At 32.7% G+C, this 16,895-nt stretch overlaps 1 protein-coding gene across 2 annotated transcripts in view; it reads right to left on the reverse strand.

The window, feature by feature from the left end:
* Window positions 1-454: 454 nt before the first annotated feature.
* The window catches only part of lrrtm4l1 (leucine rich repeat transmembrane neuronal 4 like 1), a 48,732-nt gene continuing 32,291 nt past the window's right edge, over window positions 455-16,895 (reverse strand). For both annotated transcript variants that reach the window (XR_007828549.1, XM_051120435.1), the window contains exon 3: window positions 455-2,839. Coding sequence is in view for 1 of the 2 variants with exons in the window: in XM_051120435.1 (XP_050976392.1) it covers window positions 2,774-2,839 (66 nt within the window). In the remaining variant the exon portion in view is untranslated. The remainder of the gene's footprint in view (window positions 2,840-16,895) is intronic.

Consider the following 16,895-nt stretch of genomic DNA (forward strand, 5'->3'; position numbering starts at 1 on the left):
GACAAGGGGGTGAGTACATTATATGTGAATCTTTGTTTTGAAGGTGGACTTTAAGCTCAGGACATTTTTTTTTTTTTTTTATTTAACTCAGACTGTATTCGTCTGAAAGAAGAAAGTCATATACACCTAGAATAGCTTGAGGGTGAAAAGATCATGGGACTAGAACATGGTCATCCAGAATAAGGCATTAATATGTGCTATAAGTGCTAATAAACAGCCAATATGCTAGTAATAAGTTAATATGCTAATAAGCAATAGAGTTTCCTAATCTAAAGTGTTACTTTGAATGGCTCCTTACACAGTAAGCAGTTTTGCTCGATCGTTATAAATCAGTCTCAACAAAAGGTCTACAACTGCAGGGACTGTGCTATCAAAGAAAATACTCAAGAAATGCAGTAGCAAAAAATCGTTTATCTTTCAAGATATATAAACCGAAGTCAAATCAGTGCACAAATCAAACAAAGTATTACTCCGAGTTTTAGTTTGACATTTAACACGCCTTTTACTTCAACTCACACGGGCTATTTCACAAAACTGATTTTTTGGTCTTTTGTGCCTGTGCACTCTTGGGGCATCATGATTGAGGTTAATAGAGCACACAACAGCCAATATCTGGATGTAGTCGGGTCCTCTGAACACAGCACTCTTCCAGTAGGAGGCCGTTGACTGGGCGAAATGTCAAGACTCCTTTCCGAACTAGAAGGGATAGGGGGGGTGATGAATAATTCATAGGCAGAGTTCGGTCGAACACAGTGCTGTGTCTGTTTAGCTGTCGCTTCGGCAGGCAAGAGAGAAAGGGGGGAGATACAACACTGTAGGAAAACACCGGGGCTGATTTGCCATCTGGACCGCATATCAGACAGCTTGACGTGTTCCTGCAGGACTCGACGCAGGGCGAACTCTTCATGTTAGCCCCCTCTTGAGAAATGGCATATTTAGTGCTAATTATGACATGCCGGGATGAGATTCGAACATCCAGAGTTTTGTTTGTTTGAAGAGGCCAGGGCTGGCACAAATCGGAGAAGCTCTCCTTCAGGGTTACGAGGCCAATATTGATCTGACAGCTTCTCAAAGAGGAGATATATGGAAAGACGTTTCCTTGAGCGTGCGGATGCAGCCAAGTAGCTTGAACTTTCTTTTACTAACTTGTTTACAATGACAGATTTTCAGCACTGAAGGTTGCAGCACTCACTGCTGGGAGTGTGGAATTGGCTGTAGATTTCAAAAACTAATCACAAATGAGAAAAAAAATGCATACATCGTCACCCGTGTTGCCAGAAATCGCCAGCTCTTATTAAAAATGAATGACTTGCGGTGATTTTGGCACAAGCAAACTTAATGGCAAAGTTTGAGACGTAGTCTCAGCTTAAAATATAAATGCAAAAAAATTCAGCTTTGCCATCACAGAAATAAATTACATTTTAAAATATATTCAAATAGAAAGCAGCTCTTTAAAATTGTAATAATATTTCACAATAGTAGTTCTGTATATTTGATCAAATAAATGCAGCTTTGGTGAGCATTTTTGTAAAATATTTACAAAAATCGTAATTATAATCTTTTGGGCTAATATTTTACCTAACAGTGTTAAATTCTAATTTTCATGTACGAGCTACATGAACTGTTAACCAGTGATTTCGAGCCTCCTCAGTTCTTCTCAGGAATTTTTTCAATTTCCTTTTGCAAGAAAATCCATATTGTTAAATAAAGTATTAATAATAAATGCATAAAAATGAACAAGTTGATCAATACTAATTTCCATTTGACAAATGTATATTTCTCATCATTGATTTTGACAACATTCTCATTATAAAACAGAACTTGGTGGTGTTCAATGTATACAGTTTGTTACAAAATTTAATTATTAAATTAAAATGCGGGAGCATATAAATAAATTACACTTTCAAGTTGAGGGGCAGAATGAAAAAAATCAATACCCAATACACACACACACACGCTTCACCAACAAATATACAGGTGAATCATTTCTGCAATTATGTCAACATTGAAAAAAAATGACACTTTGCCTTTAAACTAGGACTTAAATGCATTCTCTATATTCACATCTTGACATTTCCTTACCCACTCTCCTATAAAATGAAACTACATACACTCAAACATTGAGACGGTGTTGGCATAGTCAATGAGATCACAGGTTGTGTTTAAAGAACTCCGAATAACAGTATGAAGTTACTGTTATGAAGGGCATGTAAACTTGAGAATCTCCTCAAATAAAACTGTACAGAGAAGTTTGCAGAAACTCAAAGCATTAACAAATCCAGTATTAGGCAGCAAAGATTAATCAGCTGTTTTATTTAGTTGTTCTGATACACAAATTTTCAGAGGATTTACATTAAATAACAAAGGAAAGGACGAGTCCTGTTTTAAATTCGGAGGGTATATTAACAAAGTTTCTGTATATGTCCACACAATCGTCAAATGACGCTGGGCGATTCATTGAAGGCTGGATCACTTTCATTGGTATGTCCCACCGAAGGCTTCCCAAATAAACCTGACATGTATCCAGGCGCATTAAAGAACAGAATGAGGCATCCAAATGCATTTTAGTAAAATATGTATCTGAGGCATCTGTTCCCGCTGTCTCTCAGATGTCTGTTTGCAGTGTCTGACTGAAGAATATCCACCACAATCCATTAAAGAAGCACTGAAAGCATGAGTGGTATCATGAGAACAAGCTTGATGCGACTGATGAAATGCAGGTAGGCACAAATCCTTCGTCGGTGGATTATTTTGGGGGAACAAAACAGTCCATTCAGTGTATGGTGGGTATGTCTCCAATCCAAGCTCCAGGTAACGGTCGGGGACATGTGTATTCATTCTGCAGGGAACAAACAAGATATCAATTTATTAGTACGGTACAAAAACATGCGGTTCAGCTTTGTACTGATGCAGGGGTCAATGACATTACAAACATGTTTTTGGTAGAGATATTTCATAAATGCAATACATATAACAACTTAAACACCTCTATGATAAACATGTTTTTAATTTCTGACCCTGGACCACAAAACCAGTCGTAACGGTCAATTTTTAAAAAATTACGCTTAATACGGCATCTTAAAGCTGAATAGCAAGCTTTCCATTGATGTATGGTTTGTTAGGATAGGACAATACAACTATTTGAAAATCTGTAATCTGAGGGTGCAAAAAAATCAAAATATTGAGAAAAATCACCTTTAAGTTGTCCAAATGAAGTTCTTAGCAATGCATATTACTTCTCAAAAATTAAGTTTTGATATATTTACGGTAGGAAATTACAGGAAATCTTTACTTAATATCCTAATGATTTTTGACATAAAAGAAAAATTGATCATTTTGACCCATACAATGCATTTTTGGCTATTGCTACAAATATACCTGTGCTACTTAAGACTGGATTTGTGGTCCAGGGTCACATTTATGGATATTTTGGGAGCAGAAAGTCTAAAATGTTAGAGTTTTCTGAGAATAAAGAACAAAAAACGGAATTAACATTTACATGATATTACTTTGACATGTTTCACCCTAAATCTATAGTGATATTGCCATATATGTTACCTATAAGGCAATATATAATTTTTACATATGCACATTCTCTGGGTAGATGAAGATATAAGTTTATAACAGTTTGTAAAATCTTCATAGTAAAATTTGTACATATACATATGTTAATAATATTACAGTTCTTTTATATGCTATTACATGAAACAACCATATATGCAAAAAAAAGAAGAAATCAAAACTTAATTACAAAAATCAGTATTTTGCATATATATTTTTTTTATTTTTTAAGAAAAAAAAAAAAAAAATATATATATATATATATATATACATATATTAAAACAACATATATACAAAAATCTGTATTTTGCATACGTTTTTGTATTTATTTATTTTTTTAAATATGTCTGTGTTATATTTACTTAAATCAACATGTATTGATGGGTTTAGGATGGACATACATGTATATAGGCTAGATATATATGTATTTCTCCATATGACAATTAATTTCATAGAAACTGATGGAAACTGAATTAGATTTGCATATGGGAGAAAAACTGGAATAGTCAAAATATTCTTTATTACTATTAGTATTATTATTAAATATTTTTAACAAAACTGGTTCACCACTTATTAATATTTGACATGGTGTTACATGTAAATAAATAAATAAACAAATAAATATTTAAAAAACTTGAATGATTAAGAAGTGTATTACACTCACATGTATTAAAACGCAAATAATAATAAAAAAAATAAATAAATAAAAAAAACTTTTTCCCCTGATGGTTACACCACACAATATTTTTTCACTTTCTATGTAGTTCATAAATGTAAAAAAAACAGATGTAAATGTAAGTTTCTCAGAACCACATAAATCCAATATAAATAGAAAGAGCACATTTGTAAGATTTCCACACTAAATTCGATTTTTTTCCTTTTCTCTATCTTATTTGTCATTGACCCACAGACCAAAATGTTAATTAAAGATTAATCTGATTATACAAGTGTCAGGATAATAATACAGACACATCAATTCAGCCGCATGCAATTTTAGTGTAAAATGAAACGCTCATGCACGGGCAACTTAAAAAAAAAATAATAATAATAATAATAAAACGTTTGTGAAGCAGCACTTAATAGTTTGGCAGCTATCAGTAAAGAAAGTCAGAAATTGAAATATGGCAGCACATTGTGTGCAATCTTTGTTAAGATGTTAATTAGAGTTGAGACGACTGAATTTACTCAGCTCAAGTGACCTTGCTGTCATGAGCACTTTGTCTTAAATGGATTAAACAAACCACCGCGAATACTAATTAGCAATATGCATTGAGCACAATCATCATTATGTCATTTATCCCCAAGTTCAACTAAGGTTCTTTCAGAAACCATGGAAATAGCAGATATAGTGTCCAATGAGTCAACTTTGAAGACATCTTTACATAAAAAAGATTGAAGTAATTACTTGATAAAATGAGGAGAAAAAGAGATGCTGCCTTTTCTGAGATTAAAAATCTTAAAATGGATTCAATCTTTCTCACTTTGTCTATATATATAACACACACAGTGATAATTGCAAAGTTTATGCAGCTTATTCCAATGGTCCCCATTTACTTTTATTTTATGAAAATGTGCAGCATGAACATTCGGCTAAATATCTCATTTTGTGAGCCAGGAAAAATCATTCACACAACAACAAGGGTCCATTAACTGCTTTCTGAATAGAGAAATGGAACATAAGTTTCATATTTTGGCAAATAATGCGCAAGTAGCAGATTCTGCAGGAGGAAGCTCTCCAAAACAGGGCAATTTGCAAAAGTAAGGGAATCTGTTTTTTAGATAAAAGGACATGTTTTGTGTTTAATACCTCAGAAAACTAAAAATGGCAGCTTTTTACCACTATTGCGAGACTACGTTTGAGCTGCCTGAGGATGAACTTTGATTTTCTCGTAGACAAACTGGCTGACACAAGCTGTACCCCAGACATACATCTGAAATGAACTTCTAGTGAGGCTGTGAGTGTTTTCAGCAAGTTCTTTCACTGAGACACAATAGATTATGCAGGGCTCTACAGCCAGTAAAGGGGACTTTTCATGAAAATCTGACTTTTTTCCGCATTTAAGTGCTATAATCAGGTCATCAGTGCATCTATCAACCCACAAAATGTGAAAAAGGACAACCCAGTAACTTTGCTTTGGTAAGCCTTTTTCTGCAGATGTGAAAAAACAAGCATGTCAGATCTTGCTCCCCTTGTGATGTAGAAAGCGGATCTTATTATTAAATATTACCGCCCCTTAATCTGCACATTTCCACCCACTGTGCCGTCATTTTGTTTACGCAGTTTTAACACGATGGCAAAATTTTGAGCAAAGCATGCTAACTGTTCTGTTGTTGGCTGCACAGAAAAGCACAGAACACTATTTAGAGTCCCAGCCTCATAGGAGACAAAAGAGCAGTGGATTTATTGATTTATTTACTGTATGTTACGCTGCTGCTACACAGATCGAATATAAACATGCGATTTCTATCCTGTGAGGTTCCATTTGTGCCAAAAATAAGTTGACTGTTTTCTGCTTTGTACTATACATTTTCTATATGTCTTTATCAACAGTCATTGCCTACTTGTTCAGGTAAATCAGTATATGTTGACTTGTATATTGTCTGTTGATGTTGTCTTAATCTGTCTTCCTGCCATCTTTTTCTCTGTTGTTTTTACTGTCATTCTTATTGTCATTTTGTTCTGTCATCTTATTCTGTCATCCTTATTGTCGTCCTGTTCTGTCGCCTTGTTCTGTTATCTTGTTCTGTCATCCTATTTTGTTGTCCTTACTGTCGTCCTTACTGTTGTCCTGTTCTGTCATCTTGTTCTGTCATCCTGTTCTGTCATCCTATTTTGTCGTCCTAACTGTCGTCTTGTTCTGTCGTCCTAACTGTCATCTTGTTCTGTCATCCTTACTCTCGTCCTGTTTTGTCGTCCTTACTGTTGTCTTGTTCTGTTGTCCTTACGGTCATCCTTACTGTAGTCCTGTTCTGTCATTCTTTTCTGTTGTCCTATTTTGACGCCCTTTACTGTCATACTGCCTTACTGTCATATTGTTCTGTCGTCTTGTTCTGTCATCCTGTTCTGTCGTCCTATTTTGTCATCCTTACTGTCATCTTGTTCTGTCGTCCTGTTCTGTCATTTTGTTCTGTTGTCCTTACTGTCATCTTGTTCTGTCGTTCTTACTGTCATATTGTTCTGTCGTCTTGTTCTGTCATCCTCTTCTGTCGTCCTATTTTGTCATCCTTACTGTCATCTTGTTCTGTCGTCCTGTTCTGTCATTTTGTTCTGTTGTCCTTACTGTCATATTGTTCTGTCGTCTTGTTCTGTCATCTTGTTCTGTTGTCCTTACGGTCATCCTTACTGTAGTCCTGTTCTGTCATTCTGTTCTGTTATCCTATTTTGACGCCCTTTACTGTCGTCCTTACTGTCATCTTGTTCTGTCATCCTTACTGTCATCTTATTCTGCCGTCCTAACTGTCATCTTGTTTTGTTGTCCTTACTGTCATCCTGTTTTGTCGTCTTGTTCTGTCATCCTGTTCTGTCGTCCTTACTGTCGTCTTGTTCTGTTGTCCTTACTCTCGTCCTGTTCTGTCATCCTGTTCTGTTGTCCTTACTGTCATCTTATTCTGTCGTCCTAACTGTCATCTTGTTCTGTTGTCCTTACTCTCGTCCTGTTCTGTTGTCCTTACTGTCGTCTTGTTCTGTCATCCTAACTGCCATCTTGTTCTGTTGTCCTTACTCTCGTCCTGTTCTGTCGTCCTTACTGTCGTCTTGTTCGGTCATCCTAACTGCCATCTTGTTCTGTTGTCCTTACTCTCGTCCTGTTCTGTTGTCCTTACTGTCGTCTTGTTCTGTCATCCTAACTGCCATCTTGTTCTGTTGTCCTTACTCTCGTCCTGTTCTGTTGTCCTTACTGTCATCTTGTTCTGTCGTCCTTACTGTCATATTGTTCTGTCGTCTTGTTCTGTCATCCTGTTCTGTCGTCCTATTTTGTCATCCTTACTGTCGTCTTGTTCTGTCGTCTTGTTCTGTCGTCCTAACTGTCATCTTGTTCTGTTGTCCTTACGGTCATCCTTACTGTAGTCCTGTTCTGTCATTCTGTTCTGTTGTCCTATTTTGACGCCCTTTACTGTCGTCCTTACTGTCATCTTGTTCTGTCATCCTTACTGTCATCTTATTCTGCCGTCCTAACTGTCATCTTGTTTTGTTGTCCTTACTGTCATCCTGTTTTGTCGTCTTGTTCTGTCATCCTGTTCTGTCGTCCTTACTGTCGTCTTGTTCTGTTGTCCTTACTCTCGTCCTGTTCTGTCATCCTGTTCTGTTGTCCTTACTGTCATCTTATTCTGTCGTCCTAACTGTCATCTTGTTCTGTTGTCCTTACTCTCGTCCTGTTCTGTTGTCCTTACTGTCGTCTTGTTCTGTCATCCTAACTGCCATCTTGTTCTGTTGTCCTTACTCTCGTCCTGTTCTGTCGTCCTTACTGTCGTCTTGTTCGGTCATCCTAACTGCCGTCTTGTTCTGTTGTCCTTTTTGTCGTCTTGTTCTGTCATCCTGTTCTGTTGTCCTATTTTGTCATCCTTACTGTCATCTTGTTCTGTCGTCCTGTTCTGTCATCTTGTTCTGTCGTCCTTACTGTCATTTTATTCTGTCGTCCTAACTGTCGCCTTGTTTTGTTGTCCTTACTGTCATCCTGTTCTGTCATCCTTACTGTCATCTTATTCTGTTGTCCTAACTGTCATCTTGTTCTGTTGTCCTTACTCTCGTCCTGTTCTGTCGTCTTGTTCTGTCGTCCTTACTGTCGTCTTGTTCTGTCATCCTAACTGCCGTCTTGTTCTGTTGTCCTTACTGTCCTCTTGTTCTGTCATCCTTACTGTCGTCTTGTTCTGTCGTCCTAACTGTTGTCTTGTTCTGTTGTCCTTACTGTCAACATAATGATAGGCAATGATTGTTGATAATGACAAATGTATAGTACAAAGCACAAAGCAGTCGACTCATTTTTGGCACAAATGGAACCTCATAATTTCCCAGCTGTTTACCTTCACAGACATAACCGACTGTTTTTGTAACTCCTGTATGTTTTTAACATAAACTTTAGAGTATGTGGCAGTTTAAGCGCAATGAGACACGAACAAACTTAGTTTAGTACTTACATGCTGTGTGACAGCCGCTTTCTGTGTGCTTGCTTTGGATGTGTGCGCTCAGAAAACTGTATCTTAGAAATGTAAACTTATATGGTTTAAAACTGGAAAATTCTGGGAGAAAGGGGCGTGGAACAGCAGCTCATCTGCATTTAAAGAGGCATGCACGAAAACAGCCTGTTTTTGCTTTCATTCAAAATTTCAAAATGATATAAAAAAATAGCTGTGGGGTATTTTGAACTGAAACTTCACAGACATATTCTGGAGACCCCAGAGACTTATATTTAGTCATATTTAGAAAATTATTTAGTTGCTCCAGTAAAAAGTCATGGATTGATATAATGTCATCAAAACTCCATCATTCATCTAACCTTATGCAAATTATGTCTCATCTGTGCATTCTGCTCCATTAAAAATGGCATTCAGTATGTACACCCAATGCAAAATTAAAGCATACTGCGTGAATATTAATTGGGTCATGCAGATGTTGCTGGGTAACCTTCTGAGAGTGTCCAGTAACTCATTAGATATTCATGAGCATGTTCTGACATATTTGTTAGTTAGTGAGAGGATTTGCAAACACCTGGAAATGTCAAATCTACCTCAGACAGATTACAACATGCATTATTATGAACTGTAGGCTATCAATCTCTCTATCTATCTATCTATCTATCTATCTATCTATCTATCTATCTATCTATCTATCTATCTATCATTTTTAACTGGAGAACAACAAATGCTCTAATGCAAAAATGTGATTACAGAGTCCTGCTATGCATGGAATGAAGAATCCTAACAAAATAGCAAGCATTTAAACACTTCAAGCACTCAAGACAAATGCTGGGAGCAGATGCACACTCTAGAATGCTAAAAACAGACGTAGGATAATAGATGACAATTATTTCCTTGCGCTGTGTGGCTGAAATTAGTATCTGATTAGCAACCTTTGAGTTTGACCTTTCGCTTCAGAACATTTTGGATGTAATGCAACATAGAAGAAATATTTGCCGTTGGCTGTGTTCAGAATAGATTAAGAAATTACCGGTGACAAACTTGAATTATTTTTATAAAAAAATGCTTGAACAGTGCCTTTGTGGGTTCTTTTGCTCTTTATCATTTGAAAATAAAGAAATTAAGTTTTGCTCTTGTTGAACTGACGCCTTTGAAACAACTGGATCATTTATTGATTCTGGGTCATTTTCAAACAGACGTTTAGGTTTTTCTGTATATGACTTGTCAAAAAAGCTAAAAGTAAATCTTGAAGTTTTCGTTGAGATTTCAATACTTTCTAAAACTTTAAAAAGTATCATTTGAATTAAAGTCAAGATACATCCAATGTTCAATGCAAAAAAAAAAAAAAAAAAAAAAAAAAAAACTTTACAAATGCAGTTGATAAACATAACTAAGGCATTGTTTTACTAATTTTATTAATTTATATGGTCCAATACAATAATTATGATTGCCACACAGGAGCTATAATTTACATATCATTATAGTATTTATTATTATTATTATTATTATTATTATTATTTAATTAATTTATTTATTTATTTTTTACATGTAATAAATCATTTTATTTATTGATTGATATTTATATTTTGATATAGCTTTAACGCATTTTAAGGCACCTATAAACATTAGTATTATAATTTTTTTTATTTTATAATTAGTATTTTTTTTTTTACTTTTTTATTAAATTTTATTAGTAATATATAATAATACTAATATATAAAATATATATATATATATATATATATATATATATATATATATATATAAAATCCTTATTTAAATAATAAAATAATGCTATTTATTTTATTTTTCCCTTTTTCTTTTCCTCTTCCATTAGTAATACTTCTTATATTAATATTGTACTATATTATTATTATATAACTGTAATTACAATTATTATTATCTTTAGTGTTTTATAGCCATATAGATAAATAATCACAAAAGTCTGGCTAAATTGTGCAACCCTACGAACAAGCACCTTTGTTTTTTTTTTTTGTTTTTTTTTTTTTTTTTTTTTAAATCAAATTTAATTTCCAGTTCTTATCTGGAAAAATCACAATTGGATTTCAAACTGTACAATGGTCGCTTTTGTCACACTGCATGTTTAATTCAGCAACCACTGTCCATTTGATGATTGCATTTTAGTCCATTTTTGTGATAAAACATATTCTAACATTATAGCCAATTAAACAAAACAAATAAAAAAAACAAAATAAAATAAAATAAATATATAAAATAAAATAAAATAAAATAAAATAAAATAAAATAAAATAAATAAAGCCACAAAAGATTGTAAAGTATGGCAACCAATTTGTAAAACTGGTGGAAATCTATAATAATAATAATCAACTAATTTTATTATTAATTATTAAGAACTATGTTCAGAAAATTTTCATCAGTGGCACATTTCTATGACAAAAACAATATTACAGTTATACTAAATTGTGAGCATTATAATTACTAACAGTAAACGAGTGAACAAATGTTGCCATTGTCGCCAATAAAATTCAAATACCTCATAAAATGCATTCATGCAGTCAAATGAAACATATCGGAAATAAAGCACAATTATTTTGCTCAAAACAATACTGTAAATTCACCATAACTCACACTTCCCATCTATTCTTTTTATACTACTTTTTATTATTTATTTTGGCCACAATACAGCATAAATGATACTTCACTGTGGAACATTCAGTTGTTCAGTTACTCAGAAATGATCCACAGATTATCATAATAGTTGTTTGTCATTTTTCTTTATTAAAGAGCAATACTAAATATATAAGAGAAAATAAGGTAGGCTTCTTAAAATAAACAACTAATTTGTTTCCTTTTTAGAAAAAGTAATATTTTTATTGCTGAAATTGCATACCTTTAGAACCATAAAAAAACCCATTTAATGCATTTTTTGTCAAATTATCTTCAAAATACATACATACATACATACATATATAATAAATAGGCCTACATCTAAATGCCTTAATTTCTTGATTTATGGATTTGTTTTAGTTTGCAATGTTTACCTTTTTCTAAAGTAATTTGAAATTGATTGATTGATTGAAATTGATTTTGTATTTTTATTCATATATATATATATATATATATATATATATATACACATATACACACATACATATATATATATATTCATTTTTCTTTATTAAAGAGCAATACTAAATATACAAGAGAAAATAAGGTAGGCTTCTTAAAATAAATAACTAATCTGTTTCCTTTTTAGAAAAAGTAATATTTTTATTGCTGAAATTGCCATAAAAAAAACCACTGTATGCATTTTTTGTCAAATTATCCTCAAAATACATATATACATATTTATTATATATATATATATATATATATATATATATATATATATATATATATATATATATATAGATATATATATAGATATATAGATATATAGATATATAATAAATAGGCCTACATCTAAATGCCTCAATTTCTTGATTTATGGATTTGTTTTAGGTTGTAATGTTTACCTTTTTCTAAAGTAATTTGAAATTGATTGATTGATTGAAATTGATTTTTTATTTTTATTCATTTATATATATATATACACACACACATACATACATACATACATACATATATATATATACACACACATATATATATATATATATATATATACATATATATATATACATATATATATATACATACATATATATATATATATATATATATATATATATATATATATATATATATATATATATATATATATATATATATATATATATATATATATATATACACACACATACACATACATATATATATATATACACATGAGAGGCATTTAGATGTAGGCCTATTTACCCACTATTTAATTCATCTCAGAGGGACTTGAATGCATTTAACTTGCAGTTACAAATGCATATATAATATCTGGTTATTTTAAACAAAACACGGAATACTAATATTTACGTGTATTTTTAAAATGAAGATATTTTAAATGTGAAATCAATACCGCCAGTAGGTGTCAGCAAGTCACTGTTAAGTAAGTGAGTCATTGCGATTGAACTGAATCATTTAATTTCGGATTCATTCAAGAACGAAACACCGTCACATTGCTCAAAGACACAAAGCAGTACTGTGGCTGCATTTAGAATGGCTATTTACTGGCGAAATAGGGCAAAAACAGGCAATATGCTGTCTAAAAAGTAAGTCTCTTAATATTAACTTCTTGTTTATTGATGAACTGTTGCATAAAATCAGTATCACATTTGTAATCATGCTGAGGCACTCTTCGTTTGATTCTAACTTTCTAACTTTCTATGTGTCACAGAGAGAGAATGAAACAATCAACATAAATAGCACTTAGTCTTTCACAAAACATGAGAAGGGTATTCCTGCACCATGGAGGCTGCAGTTTCAGGACCGCATTTCTAGGACCCTATAGTTGTTGTTTTTTTTTTTTTTTTTTTTTTTATTATTTTATTTATGTATGTATTAGCTTCTTATACTATTTAATAGCGCTTGCTATTGTGTATGTTATTATATTTTAAAGAAATATGTAGTTGGTTATTTGTATACACTTACTTATTGTCCTAACTAACTCCTAACCCTTAACATACCCTTAACATTGGAAACCCGATTGAAATATTTAACCTAATTTATTTCAATATATTCTATATATATTCTGGTTTTAAATTCAGTTTTCTTGTGAAGAAAGACTTGTATCTTTGCGAGACTTCAGTTCATTAGCTGCAGCACAGCCATTCACGTTCTGATGTGTGACACGCATAAAGTGCAGTGAACGGTAAAACAATTGCGCTTTAGTGCGTTTATTGGTACATTAATAAATGTAAGACAATTTGAATACAAATGTTAGTTTATAACATTCAGCAGAACAATGAACTGTTTTGCACAGCTAAATAGGCTAAATGGAGATTGCTGACACCGCCTCGAACACAAGTTCACACCAGGTCTTACATTAAAAATAAGATGAAAAGATTAAAAATGAATAGTTTTTGTTTTATGCTTGAATCAGGTCTCCTCTAGATGGCGCTGTCACAAAAAATTGGGTCTTAGAAGTGCGGTCCTAGAAGTGCGGCCCTGAAACTGCAGCCTCCGGTTGTGCAGGAACATACTATTGGCAAAACACAGCTAACCGACATTAATTTACAGTCTTATATGTCCAGCGTTTATCGGTTTGTGCACCAGTAATAAAGGTCCGTGGGGAAACACAGCGTTCCGTGTGTAGTTACAGTAAATGGACTAAACGAAGCGATGATTTTTTGTATTTGAGTTACTCGAGGAATCGTACATACTTCACACTGCAGAACTAATAATAGCAGTACCGTGGTTGGACTAAAGGAGATGAGCATGGCTGGAAATTTCAACAAAGAGACACACAGAAACCCCCGGTGGTAAAGCTGACTTAACTAATTAGTGTGCTAATAAGTTTTGCCTGGCTGAACCCTCGGCACCTCCAATTATCACACGGCAGCACAACGCACGCGGTTTAGAGCCAAGTTAAATAATGGATGATCACTTAGACTTCCACTTTATAGGCCAAGGTGATTACCTAGACTGCGTTTAGTCTTTATTTAGGAAAGCAAAATTAACCTCGCTTCCTCGTGGGCAGAGCTGTAATTAGATCATATTAGTGAGGTTTAATTAGGAGCAGAAATATGTAGTAATTAGCTTGTATTGTGTCAGGAGTATGAAGCGCTAAGTGAGACATATGTCAGGCTCAACCTGTCAGTAAAACCACGCTGTTTCTCTACTAGTTTCCGGCCCAAGGCACCAATTATCCCACTGTGTCTTTCAAAAAACGGGAGGTCAGCTGCTGTGCACAAGGTCTCTTGCTTTCCTTCTCACATATTACAAATATGAAAGAGTGAGCAAATGAGAGAAGTTTCAGGACGAGGAGAAAAGGTGGATCAAACCGTCCAGTGGGTTCTGCTCTTGTTGAACTGACGCCTTTGAACTGAACGTCTTTCGTGACAGCTGGATGTGTGATCATTTATTGATTTTGAGGCAATTTCAAATAGATCAAACCTTGAAGGTTTTGATGATGTTCCAACACTTTCTCAAACTTAAAAAGATTAATACGTATAATTTGAATCAGAGACAAGTTGAGCCAATTACATTCAAAAGGTTTAATGCAAGAAGTAAAACGTAATGCATTTTAATTTCACATTTAATTATTTTAGTACTTCGCTTGCCAAGGCAGCATTTCTTATTTTCAATTTAAAGTTTTTTTTTCATGTAATATTTTATTTTATTTCAATTACTGAAAATGACTTTTAGTGTTAGTTTAGGTAACTATACCAAAACAAACAGGTACGTGCATGAACATTTCTGAATCATCAAATGAATTATTTGAGAGCTGAATTACTGAATCACATTTTTAATAATTTAGTTTTAAATTATTTGCTGAAATTATTGATTCACTGAAATGAATAATAAAACTAATCTAATTAAACTCTCCTTAGGTATCTAAGAAATTAATTATTAAATCAAAGTCTTGAAATTATTCATTTGAAATGATTCACTGAAATAAATTGAACTCACCAATTTTTACAGCATTTTGGCTACTGAAGTAAAAAAAAAAAAAATCATAAAACTAATCTATTGAAACTCTCCTTATAGGAATTTGAGAGTTAATTGCTGATTCGAAGTTTTGAATCGATTCATTTGAAATGATTAATGAAAATAAATCAAACTCACCAATTCTGAATGGATTTTTTTTTTTTTGCTAATTAAGTTTAAATCAGAAACAATCATAAAACTAATCTAATTAAGCTCACCATATTTATTAAATCAAAGTCTCGAAATGATTTATTTGAAATGATTCAATAAAATGAATCAAAATCACCAACTCTAAGCAGCAATTTGGCTACTTTAAATCAGAAACAAATCACAAAACTAATCTAATGAAACTCTTCTTAGAACTCTTCTGAATCAAAGTTTTCAAAGGATTCATTTGAAATGATTCACTAAAATGAACCAAACTCACCAACTTTAACAGCATTTTGGCTACTGAAGGTTAAATCAGTAGGAAAAAAAGTCATAAAACTAATCTAGTGAAACTCCCCTTATTTGAGAGCTGAATTACTGAATCAAAGTTTTGATTTGATTCATTTTAAATTATAAATGTGACCCTGGACCACAAAACCAGTCATAAGGGTAATTTTTTCCAAATTGAGATGAATACATCATCTGAAAGCTGAATAAATAAGCTTTCCATTGATGTATAGTTTGTTATGATAGGAAAATATTCAGCCGAGATACAATTATTTGAATATCTGGAATGTGAGGAAGCAAAAAAATCGAAATATTGAGAAAATCGCCTTTAAAGTTGTCCAAATGAAGTTCTTAACAATGCATATTACTAATCAAAAATTAAGTTTTGTTAGGTTTACAGTAGGAAATTTACAAAATATTTTCATGGAGCATGATATTTACTTAATTTCCTAATGATTTTTGGCATAAAATAAAAATCAATAATTTTGACCCATACAATGTATTTTTGGCTATTGCTACAAATATACCCCGGCGACTTAAGTCTGGTTTTGTGGTCCAGGGTCACAAATGGAAATTAACTGAGATCACCAACACTGATTGGATTTTTAAAAATCATTTTCAAAACTTTGATTCAGTAATTCAGCTCTCAAATAAGGAGAGTTTCACTAGAGTTGTTTCATGATTTGTTTTTTCCTGATTTAACCTTCAGTAGCCAAGATGTTATACCTGTTACAACAACCTGTTAAAGTAGGTGAGTTTAAGAACTTATTAAATCCAAATTTTGAAATGATTCATTTGAAATGATTCACTGAAATGAATCGAACTCACCAACTTCAACAGCATTTTGGCTACTTGGTATCAGGAATAAATCATGAAACTAATCCAATGAAACTCTCTTTAGGAATTTAAGAGCTGAATTACATTTTTGAATCAATTCATTTGAAATGATTCATGGAAATTAGATCAAACTCACTAACTCTGATTGAAATTTGCAAATAAAGTTTAAATCAGGAAGAATCACAAAGCTAATGAAAATCTTCTTAGGTATTTATTATCCTAATTATTAAATTAATATTAATTATTAAATAATCATGAAACGAATCCAACGAAACTCATTTGAAATGATTCATGGAAATGAATAGAACTCACCAACTCTAAATGGATTTTTTTTGCCAGTGAAGTTTAAATCAGGAAGAATCATAAAA

This window comes from Labeo rohita, chromosome 10 (assembly GCF_022985175.1).
Source record: "Labeo rohita strain BAU-BD-2019 chromosome 10, IGBB_LRoh.1.0, whole genome shotgun sequence".
Lineage (NCBI taxonomy): Eukaryota > Metazoa > Chordata > Actinopteri > Cypriniformes > Cyprinidae > Labeo > Labeo rohita.